The 26,937-nt window shown below is 36.5% G+C and overlaps 1 protein-coding gene across 5 annotated transcripts in view; it reads left to right on the top strand.

Moving 5' to 3' along the window:
- Window positions 1-19,797, top strand: part of LYRM7 (LYR motif containing 7) — a 40,476-nt gene extending 20,679 nt beyond the window's left edge. For 3 of the 5 annotated variants that reach the window (XM_064275534.1, XM_064275530.1, XM_064275536.1), the window contains one exon: window positions 63-2,062. In XM_064275534.1, coding sequence (XP_064131604.1) covers window positions 63-266 — 204 coding nt within the window. In that variant the 3' untranslated portion in view covers window positions 267-2,062. The other 2 variants (XM_064275549.1, XM_010590185.3) reach the window with 2 other exon arrangements.
- The last annotated feature ends 7,140 nt before the right edge of the window (window positions 19,798-26,937 follow it).

Below are 26,937 nucleotides of genomic sequence, written 5' to 3'. Positions count from 1 at the left end.
TAGTTAAAGCCATCACAACTAGAGATAACCTTTCACTTGTTTGGTATGGCTTACCTTGTCAGGGTCATCTGTCTACACCCAAAAGAGCAAGTTGCCCAGTGAAAGGAATATGGATGTATCCATTGTCAAAGCAAGAACAGTTGAACTATCTTAGAAAGCCACAGAAATTTTATCTTCACCCAAGGCAAGTGACTGACGCTAAGGAGAATGAGTATTGTAGTAACTCAGGACTACAGAGGTTGTTTCTACTTTTTCAGCTTCAGTAAGCAATTAGTTTTTTTGTTTGTTTGTTTGTTTTCATCTCTGTCTTGGCAGTGGCGGTTAACCATCCACAAACACTTGATGAGCTAGTTTTGCTTTGTTTTCTATATTTGCATTTTCAGTCACTTGCTCTAGTTGAAGACACTAGTCTGTGAACTCCATAGTACTCCCAATACTGTGCATTGAAAAAAATGTACAGTGATCCTTTTCCTGTATAAAATCCTGCTGCATATACATTGCCTGTTTTGAGCTTCCTCCATTGTTACTTTATCTAACTTCCTGTAAAGGTAGGAAAGGGTCCTTAGGAAGAAAGTGGAAAGTTATTTGCAGGGGGTAGTTATGATTCCAAGAATTGGTTGGATAAGGAGGAAGGTACGAATTAGAGAAAATCTTCCATGTTTTATAAAATTTCTACATGTTTAAACAAATCTGATAAAAATATGTTTACATTTAGTAAAGAAAAATACTTTTTTAAAAAATAGTAAATATCTGTAGTAATCAAGGTAATGAGACAAAATGAGATTTTCCTTAACTATATGAGTGGGTTTTTATATGGTAGGGCAAACAGGGAATAAATTGTTTTTATCCATGGCAAGGATTAAAATGAGTATAATCGAGTAATGACTTGAGGAGAAGTTAAAATGTATTGTAAGTAAATTTGTACCGTTTGCTCTTCATTGGACTGATTAGTAGCCATATGCTAATTTTTCTGAAATTTTGAAATCATGATAAAAAATTTTTTTTAATCGAGATCTCTTTATATCAACTAAACTGGGAAAATGAACTACAGTTTCCCAAATTCATTCCATTTGTAGAACATTAGCTAAACATTAAGCAATCTAGAAATTAGACAGGTATTTGTTATATACAATATAACTCTGCATATAGTATTTAGTAGTTTTCAGACAATGACATTGTCATATATTAGAAGATTCATGAACTCTTGGCACCAAAAGCAATCTTAGACATCCTCTAGACCAGCAATTCTCAAACTTTTTGGTCTTAACACTGCTTTACTGTCTTAAAAAATTGAGGACTCCAAAAAGCTGTAGGGTCCGTGGCTTTGAGAATCACCATTTTGCCCCAGGTCTTCATTTTACATTTGATGAGGCCTGACGCTCAGAATAGGTGATTAACACGAGGCCATACACTTAATGATAGAGCCAGAGTTGTTGTCCAGGTGTTCTGACTCCTAATGCAGTACTTCTTCCAGTGTTCAGGACAACCTAGTCTACAAATGAAAGATTCAAAAACCCGAAAAACAATACATCTCTTTTTTTTTTTTAATTGGCTTTAGGTGAAAGTTTACAGAGCAAATTAGTTTCTCATTAAACAGTTAATACACAAATTATTTTGTGGCATTGCCTTGCCAACCCTGCAATGTGTCAACACTCCCCTTCTCCACCCCAGGTTGCCTGTTTCTCTTTATCCAGTTTTCCTGTCCCTTCGTGCCATCTCATTTTTGCTTTTGGGCTGGTGTGCCCATTAGTCTCCTGTACGTGATGAACTGTGAAGCATGTTCTTCACATGCATTATGAAACTATGCATCTTAAACCCATTGTAAGATACACATTACAACAGAAAATACCCTAAATCTTTTTTAGAACAAAATACGGATTTGAGGGATAAAAGTTAAACCTAAATACATATCTGAGTTCTCCATTCTGCTTGGAATGGTTACAAAAAGTCAAAAGCAGTATGGCCTAAAAAGAAATTATAGTAAACCTGTAGTTTTCAAACATAGTACATTCATATGAACCATTGAAAAAACCTGACGGATCTATTCTGTTTGTTTGGTTTTCTTAACAGCTAATGAAAATAGGTTCTGATGTTGAATTGTTACTCAGAACATCTGTTATACAAGGTATTCACACAGAGCACAATACATTGCGTAAGTAAAATTGAAGAATGGTTTCCAACTGCAATCTCTTTTAAAATATTGAATAATTACACAGTGCTTTTAATGCTGAGTAGTAAAATAACTTGATTTTGCCAGGCAATGTAGTTAGTTTGTATCATACACATTTGTAATATCGTATACATTTGTAAGGCTATAGTTTAAAAATGCTAAATCATGAAACTTTGTTTTACCAGGTATTTTTTGGTTTTAACTTTTTAATTTGTTTTTCCTTTTTGTCTTTGCCCCCGATTATACTGCAAAACTATAGTTACAGAGAGAATACAACAATTTTTATCATATTTATTTTACATTCTTAATTTGTATGGTATCATTTATCGCTTAGCTAGTCTAAGCCTGTTTCTCTCAGGGCTTGAACCGGTTCGTTAACCCCTGCTGAGAATTTGCATTTCCACCCCAGATATATTGAATCAGAATCTACAGTTTACCAAGATCCCTAGGTTATTCTTATGTATAATCAATTTTGAGAACCACTGCTTTACAAGTGGAGCCCTGGTAGTGCAGTGGTTAAGAGGTCAGCAGTTTGAATCCACCAGCCGCTCCTTGAAAACAGATCCTTGGAAACCCTATAGAGCAGTTCTCCTCTGTCCTATAGGGTCACTATGAGTCAGAATCGACTCAACGGCAATGGGTTTGGAGTTTTGTTGTTGTTGCTGTACTAGTGGATCTCAGTGTTGGTCCCTAACCAGCATCACTAGCATCACCTGGGAACTTGTTAGAAATGCACGTTCTCGCCAGGGGTTTGAACCCCCGAATGGTTCAAAGCCCTGATTTATCTACCTTTTAATCTACAAGTAATGTTATTTTAATTCAAAAGAATAGGGATTATAGGAAATGGAAATATAGTAGAAGATCCTCCATTATACATCCAGACTCCTAGTAGGGCTTCAGCAAATCTCGGTTCACATTATATTTTGGTTTTATTCTCTGAAGTGTCTTTGGGGACCCAAAAAAAAGTGACATCCAAAATTTTCGAAGGCTCTTTTTTGAAAAAAATAAACTATTGGAGTATAATATACAAATAGGAATGAGCACAGTTTGTACAGCTCAGTGAATTTTCACAAAGTGAAATACGCATATAACCAACATCTGCATCAAGCTATATAACATTACCAGCATCCCAAAAGCCCGCTTATGTCCCTCCCAGCCACCTTTTCCTACAAGGGTAACCTATCCTGACTTTTAGCACCATAGATTAGTTTTGCCTGTTTGAACTTTATATAACTGGAATCATATAGGTTTACTATTTTGCCCAGTTTCTTTCCCTCAACATTTTATTTGGCAGATCCATCTGTATCGTGTATAGTAACATTGTTATGTAGTATTCCATTGTTTGAATATACCACAGTTTATCCATTCTACTGTTGTTCATTTGGCTTGTTCCCAATTTGGGACAATAGTGAATAAGAATGTTATGAATATTCTTGTGCGTGCTTTTATTTTTTCTTGTACATGCCTTTTGCTGAAGGCATATATATATATATATATATATATATATATATATATATATATATATATATATATATGCATTTAACTTGGGCATATACCCAGGAGTGAAATTTCTAGGTCATAGTGTATACATTTATTCAGCTTTAGTAATGTTGCTAATCAGTTTTCCAAAGAAATTGTGTTAATTTTCACTTCCAACAGCAGTACCAAGTGTTGCTATTCCTCACCAATACTTGGTACTGTCTATTTAATTTTAGCCTTTCTGGTAGATGTGTAATGATATTGCCTTGTGATTTTAATTTTTATTTTCCTAGTAACTAGTTTTTTTTTAGTGAGAGTACCTTTTCACTTGTTTAATGGCCATTTTGATATTCTCTTTTATGAAGTGCCTGTTCATATCTTTTGTCCATTTTTCTAAGGGATCGTCTGCCTTTTATTATTGATTTGAAGGAATCTTTATATATTCTGAATACAAGTCCTTTGCTGCACATATGTATTACAAGAATCTTCTCCTATTCTTGTGGTTTGCCTTTTCACTTTGGTAATGGTGTCTTTTGATGAGAAGGTCTTTATTTCAATTTAGTCCAGTTTATCAATTTTTTCCTTTCTGAATCCTGTTTAAAAAATCTTTGCCTATCCCAAGCAGAGGTCGTGAAGAGATCCTCCTATGCTTTCTTCCAAAAGCTTTATTGTTTGATCTTTTATATTTGGTCTTTTGTATTAACTTTTGGGATAAAGAAGTTAACTTTGCGTAAAAATTTAGTCTTTGTCTTTAGTTTCTGACAAATAACCTTTAAAACCTTGGACTTTCCCTAATCATTGAATTGTCTTTGATGAGGACTCCAGACCATACCTAAGGGTTTATGATTCATGTAGGGTGACTATGCCAGAAAGACCCACCACATGGCATGATATCAACCTCGTGATATCAAGTGACCTCAGGGGAGAGGGGCTGGAGTTTGAATTAGATAATGAAACCCCCAGTAAAAGCTCTGGACACAGAAGCCCCATGGGTTTCCAGGTTGGGGAAAGACAATGATGCCTGTGGCAGGATAGCTCATCCTTTTTTGAGACATGGAAGCTTCACATTGGAAACCCTCCCAGACCTCACCTTATGTACTTCTTAATTTGTATCCCAAATTTTTACTATAATAAAATTATAATCGTAAGTATAGCATTTTCCATTCTGTGTGTTCTGTGAGTCATTCTAGCAAATTATTGAACCCAAAGGCATATTGGGAGCCAGCAGGTCAGAAGTGAAGGGGCCTTGGTGACCCTCATACTTAAAGCTGGTATCCTGAGGCGGTAGAAGGAACCCTTGAATTTGTAGCCAACAGATCAGAAGTGAGGGGATCCTGGGTACCTCCAAGTTTGCAACTAGTGTCTGAGGTCTTGGGCAGACTTAGCAATCTAGAAGACTATGCCCTTTAACTTGTGAGGTCTGACCTAGCTCTGAGTAGTTAGGGTCAAAGTAATACATATGCAGCTGGTGCCAGAACAGAAATGGAACAGAGGATAACAGAATTGATAATAAATTGATTTGGATTGATCAACACATTTGATTTCAGAGAAATAGATATGATTTTCCCAGCACAACTAGAGTTGATTTTTATGTATACTGTATGTGTTATGGATTGAATTATGTCCCCCCAAAATATGTGTTGTAAATCATAACCCTGCAGTTATAATCCCATTTGGGGATTGGTTTCCTTTGTTATGCTAACAGTCCAGATCAGTGTAAGGTATTGTCATGAATTGAATTGTGTCCCCCCAAAATATCTGTCAGTTTGGCTAGGTCATGATTCCCAGTATTGTATGATTGTCTATATTTTGTCACCTGTTGTGATTTCCCTATGTGTTGTAAATCCTATCACAATGATGTAAGGAGATGGATTAGTGGCAGTTATATTGATGAGATCCACAAGATTAGATAGTGTCTTAAGCCAATCTCTTTTGAGATATAAAGGAGAGAAGCAAGCAGGGAGACATGGGGACTTCATACCACCAAGAAAGCAGTGCCGGGAGCAGAGCACATCTTTAGACTTGAGGTTCCTGTGCTGAGATGCTCCCTGCCAAGGGAAAACTGATTACAAAGACCTTCCTCCAGAGCTGACAGAGAGAGAAAGCCTTCCCCTGGAGCTGGCACCCTGAATTCAGAGTTCTAGCCTACTGGACTGTGAGAAAATAAACTTCTCTTTGTTAAAGCCATCCACTTGTGGTATTTCTGTTACAGCAGTACTAGATAACCAAGACAGGTATGTTTTAAGCCAATCACCTTTGAGATACGAAAAGGACAGATTAGGACAAGAAAGCAAGCAGAGATGAGGGAAGATAGATGCCAAGCCACATGAAGATCACCAAGGAACAAGGACCTTCCCCCAGAGCCAAGAGAGAGAGAAAGCCTTCTTCTAGAGCTGGCACCCTGAATTCAGATTTCTAACATCCTAAACTGAGAAAATAAATTTCTGTTTGTTAAAACCACCCACTTGTGGTATTTCTGTCACAGCAGCACTAGATAACTAAGACAGTGTGAGACGGGGGTCAAGATTTATTTTTTTATATGTGGATATCCAGTCGATCCAGCATCATTTGTTGAAAAGGCGACTCTTTCCCCCACCGCACTGCGGGGTCACCTTTGTCGTAAAATCAGGTAACTATATTTGTGTGAATCTATTTCTGGACTTTACCATCTCACCAATTAATCTGTTCTTCTATCCTTGCCATGCTGTCTTCATTACTACGCCCTTATAATAAATCTTGATATCTGGTAATATAAGGGTAACACAAAGGGCAGTTATTTTCAGGTAATGAGAATTTATCAAAAAATTTGAATTACTTTCATATGGGCAGCAAACATAGTTAATCCTAAATTTAAAATTTATAGCCACGAGCTTTAATCTTAAAATGACCTTTAGAGCTTCTATTTAATGTAGCTAACATTTTATTATTATTTTTATCCTATGATTAAAAATGTAAATTATGTCAAATATCTAAATTTGATGTTTATATTTCAAACGTTAGATATGACAATGTTGGTTTTGATTTCTCTTTATCTTTTGGTTTTCTGTGTAATTTAATTTTCCAACAGGATCAAATATTTTGACTCTTTTTCATGATTGGTATATCCCAACCCATTGCCCATTGCCATCAAATCGATTCCAACTCATAGCGACCCTATAGGACAGAGTAGAACTGCCCCATAGAGTTTCCAAGGAGCGCCTGGTGGATATATTGCTATATTAATCAGCCTTAGTAATGGCTGATTCTTTCGTTTTTATGCTTATGGATCCAAAATGTAACATTTTTTAATTTCTGTTTTAAAAATTACTTTACGCAGAATTATTCCTAATATTTGAACAGTATTTGTATTGGCACATAGAGGAGAGAGGAATTTAAATTCTGTTTCTTGGCTAGAAAATGGAGAGTTGTGATTGTGTGTTTGCAAAGGATATCATATAATGCCCCAAAATGAGAAATAATAGAAAAATGAAACTTTATCTGCAGGAGCAGTCACCTTATATGCATTAATTCTAAATCTAAATTTCTTTTTCTTCCCTTTCAAATAATGTCTACAGTGAAAATTTAGTACTGAATCCCAGCAAGGACTTTTTATCCTAAACAATTTCTTATTTTTCCCTTTTTTTAAAAAATCACTTTATCCTTACAGATGATTTCAAGGTTCATTATTATAAACCTGGTTTCATCTTTTGAAAAACACTCCATATTTTTAAATCTTTAAAAAACATTGTAGAAACTATTTTTCTTTCCAAATGTTCCCAATTTTTGTAATTTATTTTTTTATGATCTCAGGTGCACTAATTTGGATGAATCATAATTTTTCATTCATGTAATTCTCGTCATTGGTTCAGCATAACCGTCCCTAGGTCTTTTATGGAAAAGTAGTAGCTATGACTTTAAAAAAAATCCTGAAATTAACATAGTTCTGCGCTTCTTTTCTCATTGACTATGGAAAGTTGTCCAAGTCCTCTTTCTAATTTGGACATAGTAGTCTGGTTTCAGCATTGACCTTTATCAAACATATATTCTATAAACACTAATCAAATTTATGAATAAAGATGGTACCAAGAAAACCCAGGGCTTCAAGTGTCTGTATATTAGTGGTGAGCCCTGGTGGCACAGTGATTAAAGCAATCGACTGCTAACTGAAACCACCAGCAGCTCTGCAGGAGAAAGATGTGGCAGGCTGCTTCTGTAGAGATTTACAGCCTTGGAAACCCTTTGGGGTCACTATGAATCAGAACCGACTTGACCGCAGTGGGTTTGGTTTTTGGTTATATATTAGTGGTGCTTGGTTTTGAATAGCATTGTCCATATTTTATGATGTCTACTCTGGCATATATGTAAGACAAACAAAATAGGGACATGATTCTGAACATGTGTGCTACATAAAAAAAAAGAAGCTCTAGGAGGTTTTTCTTTATTTCAGACACATTTTTAAACTTCCACCCTTTAGTTTAATTAAGTTTATCTTTGCCTAACACTATCTTATAGTCTGTATTCCAAGACAAGTTAATGTGAGTCAATAAACATCTGATTGAATACATTTTGTGCTAGGCACTAGGATGGAACAATGGGCAAGACAGGTGTGGTTCCTGTCCTTAGAGAACTGAGAGTGCCTAGAGAAGATAGACCATTAAATGTGCAGTCACAGTCCATTAGGTGCCATGGTAAGAGAGGCAGAGGTATTGTTGAGGCCCAAAGACAGAGCTCCAAATCCAAATTTGGTGGGTAGAGGCTGTGTTCTTGGAAGAAAACAGTATTGTGTTCCAAGTTCTCTAATCTGAGTTTATCGTTTCAAGAGGATTTATATTTATGTGATTGATATATTTAGCAAAGTTCCTGTAATATCAGAGTTAAATATTTTAGCGTCCTATAAATTACTACAGGGAAACCTGTGAGAGCCAGAAATTGATGGGATGGTCTTGTTTTTCCAGGTCTTGAAAGTTTTCCACCTTTGACAGGGTATAGTCTTAACCACTTTTCTATCACTCAATGTAGTGGAAAATATTTGAGTTTTCCTTCTCTGACAGGTTTCTGTCTTTCACAGGTTCCAGATTTTACAGGTTTTACCATATATCCAAAATGCTTCTATGATTGCCATGCTATAAACAATGCCATCTACAGATAATTAAAGCCTTGACCTAAATTTTTATATTTGGTCCATAGATGAATTAAAAGCGTTTTCTTTCAAATGATTACTTTTTGAATGATGCATTTAATATGAGCAAAGTAGATAAGATTTTTCAGGGCCCTAAAGTACAGGAAATAAACCATGATCTCAGTACGGTTCCTTGTCAAAGACCAGGCAACTTCAATAAATTGGTGGTGGTATGGTATTTTGGTATCTTACATAGAGAACAAATTCAGGGATTTTAGAATCAATAAAGGAGCTCAATGGTTAAGCACTTGGCTGCTAACTGAAAAATTGACAGTTCAAACCTACCCAGCAGCTCCTCTGAAAGATTGGCGGTTCAAACCCACCCAGAGGCTCCTCAGGAAAACAAGACCTGGTAATCTGTTTCCATAAAGATCACAGCCAAGAAAACTCTATGGGGCTTTTCTGTGGTATCACATAGGATCGCTATAAGTAAAAAACCAACTCGAGGGCACCTAACAACAACAAAAATCCATAAAACAAAATTACACTGAAAAATAGTGTCATACAATTAAACAGCAAAGGAAGTGGTCACATTATAGACATCAGTCTATAGCATGTAAATATACCTTTGGTATGTTTAGCTTCATTAAAGTGTTAGCAATTAACGAATACAGAAAAGTCCAATAGTACTTTTTGTTCCAAAGATTACTTAGTAGTGACGTGAATTGGGTCAAGGGATAGAGTAGTGTTTTCTGGTTCTTTGCCACTTTTTGAATGTTCTTACTTTTTTCAGGAGTTTTCATTTGAATGAACTCTAAATCCCCAAGATAGAAAGTTTAGTTGCTCAGTTTACATTGCAGCCCAGGCACAGGCATTTTGCATAGATGCCAGCAGTCATACTCACCTATATTCAGAAGTGAACAGCTTGCAGAAAGAGATTGGGCACAAAATCTGTTACAGGGTCAAGTTCCCGGTACAGAAGTGGCAGTGGTATGGTGGTGGCAGGAGCAATTTCAGTTAAAATGAGTTTGTGGCAGCATCCAACGTGTGGCCTCTTGTACTCATGGGGGTAAAATGGTGGCAGTTTCTTCTAGTGCTCCATGAGGCAGCAGCAGTTTTATCATCAGGCCAGTTCTACATTGTGGCTTTGGACATTGTTCCTGGAAGTTTAGTCTCAAGCCTGGCACACCTTTAGCCCTCCAGCAGTTCTGTGAGTTACCTAAAAGCTTGTTATGCCTTTTCTACTTAATCAGCAAGACTCAGCTTATGATACCTGTAACTAAGAGCAACAAATTTGTTACCAGAAATGAGCTGCTGAAAATTTCACAACCTAAAATGCAAAAGGCAGAAGTAGAAGGGGGTATGATTATTGTGGAACTGATCATTACGGACTTCAAGCTAGTAACCCTTGTTATGCTGTGGTGAAACGTAAGGTCAGTGCCTCTTCCTGTTCCTTGGGACAAAGACCAAACGCCCCCTGAGGGTACAGCAATAAGGGAAATAACCAGAATGTCAGTGTGTGCTGCATATTTCTTGTTGCTTTCAGCAAAATATTGACAAAGAGTATGAATGCAGATTAAACTAGTCCATCTATGAAGCATTAGAAGTATTATGTCACTGAGAGGCACTCTTCTGTCTACAGCCTAAAGTCTAAATTGACTGAGAGACCAATAATGTAGAGTCTTGCAGGGTTGGAAATGCCAATTGCTCCTCTATTTTAAAACTAGTCAGTATAAGTAGGAGGCTTCTGAGCTCTAACATGGGATAAAATCAGTGCCCCCAGACCTTTATCTATCTACCAGACAAAGATCAGATATAGGGTATATTTACTCACTGGAGTCTTCTTTTATATATATATATTTTTTGAGCCTATTGTTTTTAATTGCTTTAAGGAAGTGACATTAAGCCTAACGGTAGGGGGAAGGGTAGAACATAGAGGCTGTTACCACAGGATGAGAATCTTTGTACTTAAAAACTGTCAGAGTGCTCATCTGTGGCTACTTGTACGTGGAAATGACTTGAAACTTTTTGAGGGAAGTGTATTGCCAAAGAAACCTCAGACCTGGCTATTAAATCTTCAACCTTTAAGGCCATCACTAGGCCCCTGAACCTATATCAACAGGAAGTGTGCTATGAGAGCTACAGTGCCCAGAAAGGTCCCAAAGAAGGGCATCTTTCCCAACATCCCCATCTCTGAACAAGGAAGATTACCCAGAGGACAGAACTAGGGGCCTTGAAGGACATTGGACAAGAGAGGGTCTTTAGGTCTCCCAGAAAATAGAATTAGGAGTTTCTAGATTGGCTGACCCTTGGAAAGTCCATCGGGCAGTTCTACTCTGTCCTGTAGGGTCACTATGAGTTGGAATCGATTCGAAGGCAGTGGGTTTGGGTTAGATTGGCTGACTAGGGAGTCCTTGCTGTTCCTATTTAGCAAGATTTAGGATATGCTGTGGACCAGTGGCTGCCATGTGTTCCCCATTCCAGTTTTCTAATTGATAGTTGTATTTATCTATAATCTGTAATCAGGTGGAAACCTTGGTGACATAGTGGTTAAGAGCTACAGGAGCTAACCAAAAGGTTGGCGGTTCGAGTCTACCAGGCACTTTCTGGAAACCCTGTGGGGCAGTTCTACTCTGTCCTATAGGGTTGCTATGAGTCAGAATCGATTCGATGGCAGTGGGTTTAGTTTTTGGGTAATTAGATGGTCAATAATGTGTTTTACCTGAACTCTGTTCACTTAATTATGTTTAAGAAATAAATGATAAAGTGTTAAGTTGGTTGTATATGTTGCTGTACAATGGAAATGGGAATCCTAGTGTCTGTCTCCATTTAGAATCAAAAAGTCCACGTTAGTTGTCAAATGAAATAAAATATCCCTGGAAGATTTACCTTAAAACCAGATATTTTATTGTCTTCATTTCCTAGGGCTGCCATTATAAAATACCACAAAGTGGGTGACTTTAAAGAACAGAAATGTTCTCACAGTTCTGGAGGCTAGAAGTCTGAATTCAAAACATCAGCAGGGCTATGCTCTCTTTCAAGTGCTCTCTCTCTTTCTCTCTGTCTCTCTCTGCTGGCTCTAGGGGAAAATCCTTCCTTGTGTCTTTCAGCTTCCATAGCCCCAGGTGTTTCTTGGTACTCCTTGGCTTGCAGATGGATCCTCACAAGCTGTCTTTCCCTGTGTATGTGACCTTGTTTCCGTACCTGTTCTCCCCTTTTATAAGACACCAAATAGAAGAGATTAGGGTCAGGAACCACCCTATACCAGTATGAGAAAGCTAATAAGATTTGCAAAGAGTACCCTATATCCCCAAACAAGGTCACATGCATAGGTCCAGGTATTAGGACTTAAACATGTCTTTTGGAGGACACAATTTAACCCATAACATTTATTATTATCAATTTAGGGGGGAAGTCAGTATACTTGGATTTCATTTTAATGATGTTAAATATTCTCTTTATGTTTTTCTTTCAGAATTGGTTCCTAGGAAAGACCTTCTTATAGAAAATGTGCCATATTGTGATGCGCCAACTCAAAAGCAATGAATTTCCTAGGAAAAAATCGAGCATTTGTACTTTTTAATTTTAAAATACATAACTCTGGAAAAAGTCCTGGAAATGTAGTTATTTTTCTCTGAACTGGCATATTGAAAATGAGTGACTTAAAAATAAAGCTTCATAAATAAATTTCAGGTTAAAAGGGACATCACTAACGAGAGCAGAATATAGTTAAATATTTCTAATGGACATTAGATAAGAAGATATTTCATTTTCACTTAAAATCAAACTTTATAAAGTGAAATAAATACTTAAGTATATCATATTTACACCTCTTTGACCTTGATGAGTATTTTGGTCTTATCATAACTATTTGAAAATGAAGTGTTTTGACAAGTTGGTGGGTTTTCCTTTTCCTCTCGTGTATAAAGGAAGTTATTACATTAAGTTGATATTTAGTCCCAGAAACATTAAATTGGTCACAGAAATCACAGTGTGCCAGCTCTTCACAGAAAGTGGCCTTTGTTTTCCAAAGCGCTAGAATTATTTCTGTAGCCAACAAATACTTGTACAGTTTCTTTTTAGAGACACAGAGTGTCTCCATCTTCTTAAAAAGACACATTTTTATCAGTCTTCTGCCAATAGAAGAATAAAGTATCAAAATCACCTAGAATCCCTGTAGAATGAAGAAATTCTAATTTTTTAGGAAATATAACCTTTGATCAAACTATAATACAACCTTAGGAATTAGCAGTATCTAGGCCACAGCTAGACTCTGTTGTGAACATGTAGTATATGGCTGAGCTGTCTTCGTTTTAATCAAGAAAACTTAAATGGCCTTTCATCTTCCACCTGTCCCATCCCCGATGAGATCAGCAGGCTCACAAAATAGTTTCATATTCTGTCATCTAATGCTCATCTAATGCTAAGAACTATAAAATCGCGTTTGACGTTTTTGTTTCTCTTTTATCTGTGCATCTTTACCATTGCTTTTTAGTGAACAGTGTGTCCTTTCCCATTCACTGATGAATTCTCCCATTCAGTGATGACACAAAGCTTTTAGTTTTTGCAAGATTCCCAATACAAGCTTTGCTCATTGGCAAAACATTGGTATATCCATATTGGATATTAAATGTCATATTTGAAAATAATTTAATTTTAGAAGATCTAAAACTTATTAAAAGTATTAAGACATAGCATACTTAACTATAAAGGAGCCCCAGTGGCTCAGTTGCTAACTGAAAGGTTGATGGTTCAAACCCACCAGCCTCTCCATGGGAGAAAGATGTGGTAGTCTTTTTCCGTAAAGATTTACAGCGTTGGAAACCCTATGGGGCAGCTCTGTCCATCCTATAGGGTCAATATGAGTTGGAATTGACTTGACGCCAACAGGTCGGTTTTCTGGTTTCTACTTAACTCTAAACCAGAAGTTATTCTTAATGCTTTTTAATACTTTTACAATCAATTAATAGTCTAAGAAATGAATTGTATGCGTCAAAGAGTCACTACATAATTTTTCATCTCCTATGTATATTTCTCATTATGTATTTGGAAATTATATCTAGATAAAAATTAAAGTTGTTTGAAATTTGAAATTGGCCCTTCTAAAAGAGTGCTGAAAATCATCACAACACTGTCACTGTATAAATTCCCAGATTTACTACTATTTTAGTAAGTGTCTATATTAGATATTTTGAGGAGAGTTGGCAGATGTAGTTAAATTTTAATATATATTTCAGATTGTTTCTGTATCATTGAGCATTTTTTAGAAGTTTACGGATCTTTGTTCAACTCCCTGTTGCATTCTTCATTCACATTAATTTCAATATTTTATTAGATTTTTTTTTTACAAACTAGTTATCATTGGGAGCAGTTGTTAGTTACCTTTGAGTCTTTGTTCTATGCCATTTTCATTATGATTGGTATATTTAAGTCTATTGTTATGGCTGTTGTGTCAATCCATCTCATTGAGAGTTTCTCTCATTTTCATGACCCTTTGCTTTACCAAGCATGGTGTCCTTTTCTAGAGATCTTTCCTGATGACATGTCCAAAATAAGCAAGATAAAGTCTTCCCATTCTCACGTCTAAGGGGCATTCTCATCATATTTCTTCTAAGACTGATTTGTTCATTCCTTTGACAGTCCATGGTATATTCATATTCTTTGCTAATGCTACAATTCAATTGCATCAATTCTTTTATTTTTCTTTCTCATTGTTCAATTTTCACATGCATATGAGGCAATTGAAAAGACCATGGCTTGGGTCAGGCACACCTTAGTCATCAAAATGACGTCTCTGCTTTTTAAAATTGTAAAGAAGTCAACTTACTGGACCGGTATAGACTAAAAGAAGCCCCGAGACTATCTCCCTGAGTTACCTTTAAATTCTGAACTGAAAGTACTCCTGGAGGTCACCTTTCAACTAAAAAACAGATTGGCTCATAAAATAAAAAATATCACCCATGAGTACTGTGCTTCTTTAAAAAAAAAAAAAATCATCTATATGAGACCAAATGGTCAGCACTTAATCTAAAGCAAAGATGAGAAGGTGTGGGGGTGGCAGGGAAGCTGGATTAATGGATGCAGAACAACCCGAACGGAGATAATGAGAATGTTGACACAATGTAGAAAATGTAAGCAATGTCACTGAACATACATATAGAAATTGTTAAATGGAAACCTAATTTGCTGTAAACGTTCACCAAAAACTCAATAAAATATGAAATAAATAAAATTGAATTCTAGAAAAAATATTTTTACAGGTCTTTTGTAGCAGATTTGCCCAATGCAATATGTCATTTGATTTCTTGACTGCTACTTCCATGGACATTGATTGTTGATCCAAGTAGAGTGAAATCCTTGACAACTTCGATCTTTTCCCCGTTTATCATGATGTTGCTTATTGGTCCAGTTGTGAGGATTTTTGTTTTCTCTATGTTGAGGTGTAACCTATACTGAAGGCTGTAGTCTGACTTTCATTGGTAAGTACTTCAATTCATCTTCATTTTTGGCGAGCAAGGTTGTGTCATCTGCGTATCGTAGGTTGTTAACGAGCCTTCCTCCAGTCCTTATGCTGTAGCTACATATAGTCCAGCTTCTTGAGTTATTTGTTAGGAGCAGTAGAAATTAATTCACATATTCATTTTATTAAAGCCAGTAGCTTAATGAGTCAGAATCAACTCGACAGCAACACCTAAGGTAATGGTAAGTAGTTTTCTATAAGCTTTATACACAACACACACTTTATTATATTTTCATGTCTTAAGACTATGCAATAAAATTCTTGTGTAGTATATCAACAATAGGATTGACTGTCACTAAATGACAAGCTTCAAATTTTGAAAGATTTGGCCCTCTATCCTCATAGCATCTATTTCAAATAAATTTTAACTAATTATTTGATAGCTGCATTATATCATTTAAAATAATTCATGAGTTCTTGGTCTGTTGGAAAGCAAAGTTTGAGGATAGTTTAGAGAGCAAAATACTGCACCTATATGGGTTTCTTTGTGTAAACCATTTATAGAGACTTTGATATGATGATTATCAATTTGTCTCTTGTACACTGTCTACATTAAATCTTTTTCATGTATTTAGTTTTAAAAAACTCCCACAGGGAGCTGCCCAAATCTAGCATTTCACTCTGACTATTGAAATCTAGTGAAAAGTGTATTGTACAAATTCTAATTGCAGATATCCAGGCTTAGAGGCCCAGCCAAACTTTGTAAAACAATCCTTTGGCAGAAGTTAAAAATGATGTGTGGCAGGAGAATCATATTTGTCAAGCATGTGTAGGAAATATTCCTTCACTCAAGATTTGAAGCCAGGGGGAATATGGCAGGTACTTTGATACTTTATAGTTCAGAACCTTGAAATTAAGGTTTAGGTCAAATTGTGTTTTAAATTTATTATTATTTTGCCTGCAGTTGCATCTCTCAATGTCAGTACAGTAGCCAAAAAAAGCATACAATATTGAGACTAGGTGGAACTTCTGTAATTGTTCTTTACAAGACAAATAATTTAACTGTAAATACAAAGCCATAGGTAACAAAGGAGTGAAAATTTCAGTTATTAAGCAGAATTTTCAAAAGCAAAATTGGATCGATACAAAATTAGTATAGCCTTACTATATGTCAGCTGTAACCAATAAGAAATGAAATGGAGAAGATATCTTGTTTATAATAGCAAAAAAAAAAAAAAAAACTATGAAGTATCTAGGAATACACACACACACACACACACACAAAACTATAAAACTTAAAAATCGAAGACATTTTATGGATGGTTCCCAGCTGCCATAACTGAACATTTTGATCAAAGATTCTATAAAAGGACCCTGAACAAAAGGGAGAAAATGTAGAACAGGATTTCAAATTCTCATGGACTCCAGACTTTCTGGAGCCACGGAGGCTAGATGAAGCCCCAAAACTATTGCCCTGAGATAATCTTTAAACCTTAAACCAAAAATATCCCTGAAGTCTTCTTAAAACCAAAGAGTAGTTTAGCTTAACTAGTAGACTATCTACCTTGAGCGTTATGCTCTTTTAAGATCATATTGACAATGTATCTAACTGGAAACATTAGATAGGAACCTTAGGAGACAGAGAGTTTATGTTAATGGAGAGGAACAACTCAGAAAAGGAGGTTGAGCATGGTTGCACAAGTCAAAGAATGTAATCAATGTCACTGAATTGTACATGTAGAAACTTGAATTAGGGTGTTTTTGCTGTGTATATTCTCAACAACAAGAACAAAAAATAAAATAAATTACTTTAAAAAGATAAATTTTTTTTTTTTATGTTCCTAGATGGGGCAATTGAAAATTGTGGAGATGTTAGTTCTCTGAAAATTAATTTACCAAAATTCCAAGAGATCAACAAATATGTCTACATGTTGTTGTTAGGTGCCGTCCCATCGGTTCCAACTTGTAGCAACCCTGTGTACAACAGAATGAAACCCTGGTCCTGCACCATCCTCACAGTCATTGCTATGCTTGAGCCTATTGTTGCAGCCGCTGTGTCAATCCATCTCGTTAAGGGTCTTCCTCTTTTTCACTGACCCTCTACTTTACCAAACATGATGTCCTTCTCCAGGGACTGGTCCCTCCTGATAAAATGTCCAGAGTACATGAGATGAAGTCTTAGCCTTCTGAGCTTCTAAGGAGCGTTCTGGCTGTACTTCTTCCAAGACAGACTTGTTCGTTCTATTGGCAGTCCATGATATATTCAATATTCTTCACCAACACCACAATTCAAAGGCATCAATTCATCTTTTTTCTTCCTTATTCATTGTCCAGCTTTCGCATGCATGTGAGGTGACTGAAAACATAATGACTTGGGTCAAGCGCACCTTAGTCTTCAAGGTGACATCTTTGCTTTTCAATACTTTAAACAGGTCTTTTGCAGCAGATTTGCCCAATGCAATGCATCTTTTGATTTTTTGACTGCTGCTTCTGTGGGTGTTGATTATGGATCTAAGTAAAATGAAATCCTTGACAACTTATCAATCTTTATCATGATGTTGCTTATTGGTCCAGTTGTGAGGATTTTTGTTTTCTTTATGTTGAGGTGTAATCCACACTGAAGGCTGTAGTATATTATGCAGGGGTTGAAATGAATGATGCAAAACATATTGTCAAGTAAAAGAAGCAAGTCACAGAATATATCTGCTATGAATCCACTTATGCAAAAAAAGAGTTTATCCCATATATCCACTTATGCATATGTATGTACAAGTGCATAGAAGTTATGCACGCTAAATGTTAATAGGGAATGAAAATGAGATATGAGGAAAGGAGTAGTAAAGGAGGAATTTTATTCTGTTTACTCATGTTTCTGTATGTTTGAATATGTCTTACAGTGAGCATATCAACATAATTTGTAAAGGGCAGTATTTAAGCTACTAGTGGTTTTTAATTTTAAAAAAACTATGAAACTTTTCAAATATTAGAAAGTAATATAAGACACTCATGAACCTACCTCACACATTGGACAGATATTATATTTTTCCATGCTTGCTTAAAGATCTCCTTTCTATTAAGTCATAAAATATTACAAAGCTAAAGTTCCACCGCATTTCTCTTTCTCCTTTCTCCTCTACAGGAATAATCACTGTTTAATTGTTGGTGGATATCATTCCCATCTCGTTTTTGTTTTCTTCCCAAATGTGTGTCTATTCAAAAACAATATGAAGGCAAAACTATAGAGACGGTAAAACGATCAATGGTTTCCAGGGGATCAGGGGAGGGGATAGGAATGAATAAATAGAACATGGAGCATTTTTATGACAGTGAAACTATTCTGTCTGACACTGTAGTGGTGAGCACATGAGATTATGCATTTGTCAAACCCATAGACTGTACAACAAGAAGCATGGACCATAATGTAAACTATGGACTTCATTTAATAATAATGTATCAGTATTTGTTCCTCAGTTGTAACAAATGTACCACAAAAATGCAAGATGCCAGTAACGGGAGAAACAGTGTGCAGGGGGAGAGAGGGCATATGGGAACTCTGTAGTTGGCACAATTTTTCTGTAAACTTGAAAGCTGCTCTAAAAAAATATTCCGTTTTAAAAAATTATATTGTATTGCTTTGTGGTTTTAAAATCTTCCATGTGTTCTTCTACAACTTGTTTTTCATCATACTTTGGAAATTTATCTATGTTGTTGCATGAATATCTATGCCTTTCATTTTTATTGTTTTATTCCATCAAAACAATAAGCTAGTTTGTCCTTTCATGCCTCTGTTGATGAACAACAGGATTATTTCCAATTTTTTTAATATCGCAAATCAATTTGATAAAAAAAAATCAATAAATGAATTCTTGCACCCGTGTAAAAGTTTAATCTGGCTATATACCAAGAAATAGAACAGCTAGGTCATAGGGTATGTACATGTTCAACTTTCCCAAGAAATTTTAACTAGCTTTTTAAAGTGATTGTACCAGCTTACACTCCAACCAGCAGTGTGTGAGAAGTTCCATTTCTACATATCCTCACAGTTATTGTTATATAAGACTTCTCTCATTTTTGTTAAACTGATGAGTATGAAATTGTATCACTTTTTTCTAATTGCACTTCCTGACAACCAGTGAGGCAGATCATCTTGTCATATATTTATTGGCCATTACAGTTTCCTCCACTATGAATGTGTGTTCATATTTTTGGCCTGCTTTTCTCTATTGGTTTGTCTTTTTCTTATGCTCTTTTATGTATACATATATTCTGAATACTGATGCTTTATCTGTGCTGCAAATATCTTCTTCCAATATATGACTCGTCCTTTAACTCTGTTTATGATAAGCTCGTAGTATTGGGAGTTTATTCTACTGTATTCATACTTTTTTAAATCTTCCTTTATCAAGTGTGCTTTTGTGCCTTGTTAAGAAATTCTTTTATACTTCAAAGTCATAAAGACATTCTAATACATTTTCCTCCGTTTTTGTAAATAATGTTTGAGTGGAACACAGCCACATTCATTCAGCTGCATATTGTCTATGATTGCTTTCTTGATATAGCCCTAGAGTTGAGTAGTTGTGAAAGAAACCATATGGCCTACAATGCCTAAAGTTTTACTTTCTGCCTCTTTACAGAAAGAAAAAAAAAAAAGTGCTAACTCCTGGTCTAGAGACAAAAGAAATTAATTATTTTTTTATCTGTATTGGCAATCTAGAACATCTGCCACATAATTATATATATGATTCTGCTCTAGGACATATTTTCTGAGTATGCCTTCTCGTGTAGGCTTATCTCAAAAATGTAATTTAGAAATATATTCTTTTAAATAAGTGGTGCTGAGTCAATAGGATATCAATGTAGAAAAATAAATTATGGATCATAGCTCACACTATACTGAAGAATGCAGATCTAAACATGATAAAACAATAAAACTTTTAGGGAAAACATAGACCACTATCTTCATGACCTTGGAGTGAGCAAAGATTTCTTAAATAGGATACCAAAAAAAAAAAAAAATCATTAACTGTAAAGGAAAAAATTGATTAATTGGGCTATATTAAAGTTAAGATTTTCTCTTTGCTGAAAGACACCATTAAGAAAGTAAATGGACAAACTACAGAGTAGGAGAAAATATTTGCAACACATATATGTGTGTCATATCCAGAATATATGAAGAACTCCTACAAATCAATATACGAAATACATACATTAGAAAAATGGGCAAAAGACTTGAAAAAACACCTCAGCAAAGGGAATGTCTAATTGACCAATAAACCTGTGAAAATGTGCTCAACTTTGTTAGCTATCGTGAAAATGCAAAATAAACTGCGATGCAATATCACTGCATGCCCATCAGAATGACTAAAATGTAAATAACAGATAACACCAAGTGTTGGCAAAGATGTGGAGCACCTGGAACTTCTATATGTTGCTAACAAGAATGTAAATTGATAAGACAAATTCACGTTTGATAGAGTGTCAGCGAAAATGAGGGAAACCCTCAATGAGATGGATTTACACAATGGGCTTAAACATATCAAAGATCATGAAGATGGTGCAGGACCAGGCAATGTTTCATTCTTTTATACATAAGGTCATTATGAGTCAGAGCTGGCTCAGTTACAACTAACAACAACAACCAAGGTTGGATATATGCATATCCAATTACCCAGCACTTGTACTCTGAGGTATGGAACTATATTTACTAAAAGGCAAATGTTCACAGCTTTACTATTTTTAATATCCTAAACTAGAAACAATTCACATGACCAAAACAAGAGAATGAGTAAATAAATTGTGATATATTCTTACCATGAGATACTTACTGTATAGCAATGAGAATGAAAAAAAAATATTGCTATATACAACATCATGCATAAATCTCACAAACAGAATGTAGGGATGAAAGAAGTGCATACTTTGTGATGCATTTACACAAACTTCAAAACAGGTGAAACTCAATACAGGGGAAGTCAGCACAACTGGACTAAACCAAAAGCTAAGAAGTTTCCTGAACACAGTCAAACACTTCAAGGGACAGAGTAGCAGGGGCTGGGGTCTGGGAACCATGGTTTCAGGGGACATCTAGGTCAATTGGCATAACAAAATTTGGTGAGTGGTGTTTGGAGTCTTAAAATCTAGCAAGCGGCCATCTAGGATGCATCAATTGGTCCCAACCCACATGGAGCAAAGGAGCATGAAGAATACCAAAGACACAGGAAATTAAGAGCCCAAGAGACAGAAGGGGCCACATAAACCAGAGATTCCAACAGCTTGAGACCAGAAGAGCTAGATGGTGCTCGGCTACCACCAGTGACTGCCCTGACAGGGAACACAACAAAGAGTCCCTGACGGAGCAGGAGAAAAGTAGTATGCAGAAGTCAAACTCTAGTATGTCTGACTGAGACTGGAGGGACCCCAGAAGACATGGCCCCCAGACTGTCTGTTAGCCCAAAACTAAAACCATTTCCATAGCCAACTTTTCAGACAGGGGTTAGAGTGGACTATAAGGCATTAAAAGGTATTTGTGAAGATTGTGCTTCTTGAGACTAAATGGGCAGCTCCTGTCTGGAGGCGAAATGAGAAGGCAGAAACGGGGGGGAAAAAAACAGGTGAAACTAACCTATGGTGTTAAAAATCAGGGTAGAAGTTACCTTGGGGCTGGGGGAAATGACTGTAGGAAGACATAAGGGGGCTTCTGGGATGTTGGTAATGTTCTTCTGGTTTTTTATCTAGGTGCTGGACATATGAGTGTTCTGTTTATTAAAACTAATTGGTTGTATACTTATGATTTGGCCACTTTTCTGTATATATGTTATACTTTAATTAAAAGGCTTATTTTTTAAAAGATTAAAAGCAATCTTTGACATAGAAGTAGGTAGGGATAGTGGATAACTTTTGAGAGAAGGCAAATAACAATTAGAAAAAAGATCCAGGCACTACTGGAATGCTAGCAATGGCCTATATTTTGATCTAAGTGGGTTTACACAGTTATGTTCACTTTGTGAAAATCCTTTGACCTTCTACACTTCTGATCTGTGTGTCTTTCTGCAAATATGCATGTTATACTACAATTTTAAAAAGTTTACTTAAAAAGGAAAGTAAGGTTTATGTTAGCCCCTGTGGTCTTGGCGTAGTGACTTGGACACACAAAAAAAATTTTTATTTTTTTTGTTATTGATAATGGTATGAATTACACCAGTAAATGTTAAATCCACAATCCTATTATATTTCAAGATTCAAAAATTATTACCGCTTAACTAAGTCTGGCACTAGGAAGCTCCCTGGTAGCAGTTTATTTATAAACCACATTTGTTGCTTATTCTAAATGTACTTCAATATCCTTTTCATAAGAATAAAATACTGACTCTTTACACTGAAAATAAAGGCCAACTTTTTTTTCCAGGGACTGTAGCACTTTATTACTGCCTTCCACAATAGTGAACAAATAAGGATGAAAACCAAATTCGGTGGGATGGTGAACTCGGGCTGCTATAACGTCATTTACAAAAACATCAGGTAGTGGCTTTGATAACACACACTATGCAGGAAAATAAAGGCTGTGAGTTGCCACAGCAACTGTAATGTAGGTCTCTATCTGAATAAGGCTGTGATTATTTCTGTGTATCATCTCTCTAGTTTTTTTATATTTTGTATCGTTATGGCTGAGTAATGGTTGATACAGGAAGTATTGAGTTTCTTTAAATGTAAGTTGTTACTGCATAATGCTCTGGTCATATGCTTGCATTTAATTATGTCATTTGTTTTAAGAGTAATCCGGTTTTAAAATAATTTTCACATTTTTTCTCAGAAAATATTTCTAAACAAGCAGCAATAACACTTATTTCCATCTGGAACAGCACATTTAGCTAATGTGACTTCATAGCTCCTTGACATAATATCTTATTATAGACATAGAAAATGAGATAGAAGGGCCAAGGGTAATTAATTATTTAAGATCACAGAGCAGATCAGGGCAGAACTCTTGCTGGAATTTTGTTCAGCATGAGCCATTGGTTAGGTGACGTTTTAGTAAAACATTTGCGATGATCTGGTTACCTGCACAGTTCTAGCCTTATCGGGTGCCTGTTCACATTTGACTCTAATCTCCCAGTTATACACACTTGTCTGTATATCTCCAAGACCAAAGCATCTCCAGGACTACTTCATCTCAGACTCTAAACGTTCCTCTCATCCATTCTGTCTTCCAGACAAATCAATATTAGCATTCTTTTATATGTAAGAAGTCTCTGGGTAGTACAAATGGTCGGCAAGCTCTGCTGCTAACCTCAGGATTGGAGGTTCAAATCCACCCAGAAGCACCTCAGAAGAAAGGCCTAGTGATCTACTTCCAAAAAACCTGACATTGAAAACCCTAAGGAGCACAGTTCTACTCTGATACATAGAGGTCGCCATGAGTTGGAATCAACTCTACGGCAACTTTTTTTTTTTTTAATATGCAAAGCACAGCAATAGACACTATTAAAAAAAAAATCTGGTTGCCAGCGAGTCGTTCCGAATCATAGTGACCCTATAGGATGGAGTAGAACTGCCCCGTCCAGTTCCCAAAGAGCCCCTGGTGGATTTGAACTGCTGACCTTTTGGTTAGCAGCCATAGCACTTAACCACTAGGCCACCAGGGTTTCTGACAGGCAGTTTACGAAATACAAAAGAAGTGACAAACATGAACCTGCCCTCAGGTTTTAAAATGTAATGTTTTCTTCTGTGAGCACAGTGGCAACAAAAACCAATAAAGTCCCCAAAAAGTACCCACCCTCTTTTTCCAAGAGATCAAAGCTTTTATGGACTACTTCTATTACAAGATGGAGCAGCTTTATGCCTTCTGACTTGTTCATTTTATTTTACCACCACTCATGAGCCATTGCTAAAGTAGAGAAAAAATGGTCTTACTTGTCGAGGAATATTGACCATACTACGGACTGCCAGAAGAGCTGACAAGTCTATTTTGAAAGAAATACAACCAGAGTGCTCCTTAGAAGTAAAAATGGCGAGACTGCATCTTACATACTTTGGGCATGTTGTCAGGAGGGATCAGTCCCTGGAGAAGGACATCACACTTGGTAAAGCACAGGATCGGTGGAAAAGAAGAAGACCCTTAAGGAGATGGACTGACACAGTGTCTGCAACAATTGTAGGGATGGCGCAGGACCAGCCAGTGTTTCATTCTATGGTACATAGGGTCGCTATGAGTCAGGACCAACTCCACCGCACCTAACAACAACAACTTATAAAAGTGAAGTTCTTTCTCCGTTTGCAGCCCTGTCTTCCTTTCTCCCTCTTCCCACTTCCTATCGGCTCTTTTCCATAGGTGAATTGTGTACATTTTTTGTTAATTGTTAAGTATTGGTATTGAAAAGACCATAATGAATTATTGTTGATTCACATTATATATGAAATAGAAATCTTTTAAATAACTAAACTCTATCTAAAGAATGTTCACAGTTGTTGTTCTTAGGTGCTATTGTCTCAGTTTCAACTCATAGTGACCCTATGCACAACAGAAGGAAACACTGCCCAGTCCCACACCATCTTCACAATCATTGCTGTTTAAGCCCATTGTTACACTCACTGTGTCAATCCATCTCTTCAAGGTCTTCCTCTTTTTTGCTGACCCTCTACTTTACCAGGTACCACTGCTCCATCCTGATAACATGTCTGAAGTACATGAGATACAAGTCTCCCCATCCTGCTTCCAAGGAGCACTCTGGCTGAGTTTCTTCCAAGATAGACTTGTTAGTTCTTATGGCAGTCCATGTTATAGTCAATATTCTTTAACAACAAAACAATTAAAAGGCATCAATTCTTCTTTGGTCTTCTTTATTCATTGTCCAGCTTTCACATGCATCTGAGGTGATCAAAAATATCATGGCTACCATGGTCTCAGGAACATCTAGCTCAATTGGCATAACAGAGTTTATAAAGAATACGTTCTACATTCTACTTTGGTGAGTAGTGTCTGGGGTCTCAAAAGTCTGTGAGTGGCCATCTAGTATATTCCACTGGTCTCACCCCTTCTGGATCTAGGAAGAATGAAGAAAAGTAAAGACATAAGGGAAAGATTAGTCCAAAGGACTAATGGACCACATCTACCACGGCCTCCAGCAGACTGAGTCCAGTACAACTAGATGGTACCTGGTTACCACCACTGACTGCCCTGACAGGGATCACAATAGAAGGTCCCAGAGAGAGCTGGAGAAAAATGTAGAACAAAATTCTAACTCAAAAAGAAAGACCAGACTTGCTGGCCTGACAGAGACTGGAGAAACCCTGAGAGTATGGCCCCCGGACACCCTTTCAGCTCAGTAATGAGGCCACTCCTGAGGTTCACCCTTCAGCCAAACATTGAATAGTCTCATGGAACAAAACAAGACTAAAGGAGCTCGCCAGCCCTGGGGCAGGGGCTGAAAGGTAGGAGGAAAAGGACAGCTGGTAATAGGGAACCCAGGGTTGTGAAGAGAGGCTGTTGACATGTCATGGGGTTGTTAATCAAAATCATAGAACAATGTGTGTACTAACTGCTTGATGAGAAACTAGTTTGTTCTAGTTTCTAAAGTTCTATTAAAAAAAAAAAAAGAACAACAAGGAAAAAAAGAAAATATCATGGCTTGGGTCAGGTGCACCTTAGTCCTCAAACTGACTGCTTTTCAAAACTTTAAAAAGGTCTTCTGCAGCAGATTTGTTCAAATGCACTATGTCATTTGATTTCTTGACTACTGTCTCCACGGGCATTGATCACAGATCCAAGTAAAATGAAATCCTTGACATCAATCTTTTCTTTGTTTATCAGGCTATTGCTTATTGGTCCAGTTGTGAGGATTTTTGTTTTCCTTATGTTGAGGTGTAATCCATACTGAAGGCTGTGGTCTTTGATCTTCATTAGTAACTGCTTCAAGTCCTCTTCACTTTCTGCAAGTAAGTTTTTGTCACCTGCATATCACGGTTGTTAACGAGTCTTCCTCCAATCCTGATGCCCCATTCTACTTCATATAGTCCAGTTTCTCGGATTATTTGCTCAGCATATAATTTGAATAAATATGTTGAAAAGATACAACTCTGACATACACCTTTCCTGATTTGAAACCATGCAGTATCCCCTTGTTCTGTTTAAATGACTGCCTCTTGGTCTATGTATAGGTTCCTCATGAGTACAATTAAGTGTCCTGGAATTCTCATTCTTTGCAATGTTATCCATAATTTGTTATAATCCACATAGTTTAATGCCTTTGCATAGTCAATAAGACACAGGTAAACATCTTTCTGGTATTCTCTGCTTTCAACTAAGATCTATCTGACATCAGTGATGATATCCCTCATTCCACATCCTCTTCAGAATTTGGCTTGAATTTCTGGCAGTTCCCTGTCAACGTACTGCTGCAATGGTTTTTGAATTATCTCCACCAGAATTTTACTTATGTGTGATATTAATGATATTGCTCAATAATTTCTGCATTCTGTTGGATCCCTTTTCTTTGGAATGGACACAAATATGGATGTCTTCCAGTTGGTTGGCCAAGTAGCTGTCTTCCAAATTTCTTGGCATAGACGAGTGAGCACTTCCAGCATTGTATCCATTTATTGAAAAATCTCAATTAGTATTCTATCAATTCCTGGAGCCTTGCTTTTCGTCAATGGTTTCAGTGCAGCTTGGACTTTTTCCTTCAATACCATCAGTTCTTGGTCATATGCTACCACCTGAAATGGTTGAACATT

The sequence above is a fragment of the Loxodonta africana genome, chromosome 2, assembly GCF_030014295.1.
Source record: "Loxodonta africana isolate mLoxAfr1 chromosome 2, mLoxAfr1.hap2, whole genome shotgun sequence".
NCBI classification, from domain to species: domain Eukaryota; kingdom Metazoa; phylum Chordata; class Mammalia; order Proboscidea; family Elephantidae; genus Loxodonta; species Loxodonta africana.
This window is presented reverse-complemented; position numbering and strand designations above follow the sequence as displayed.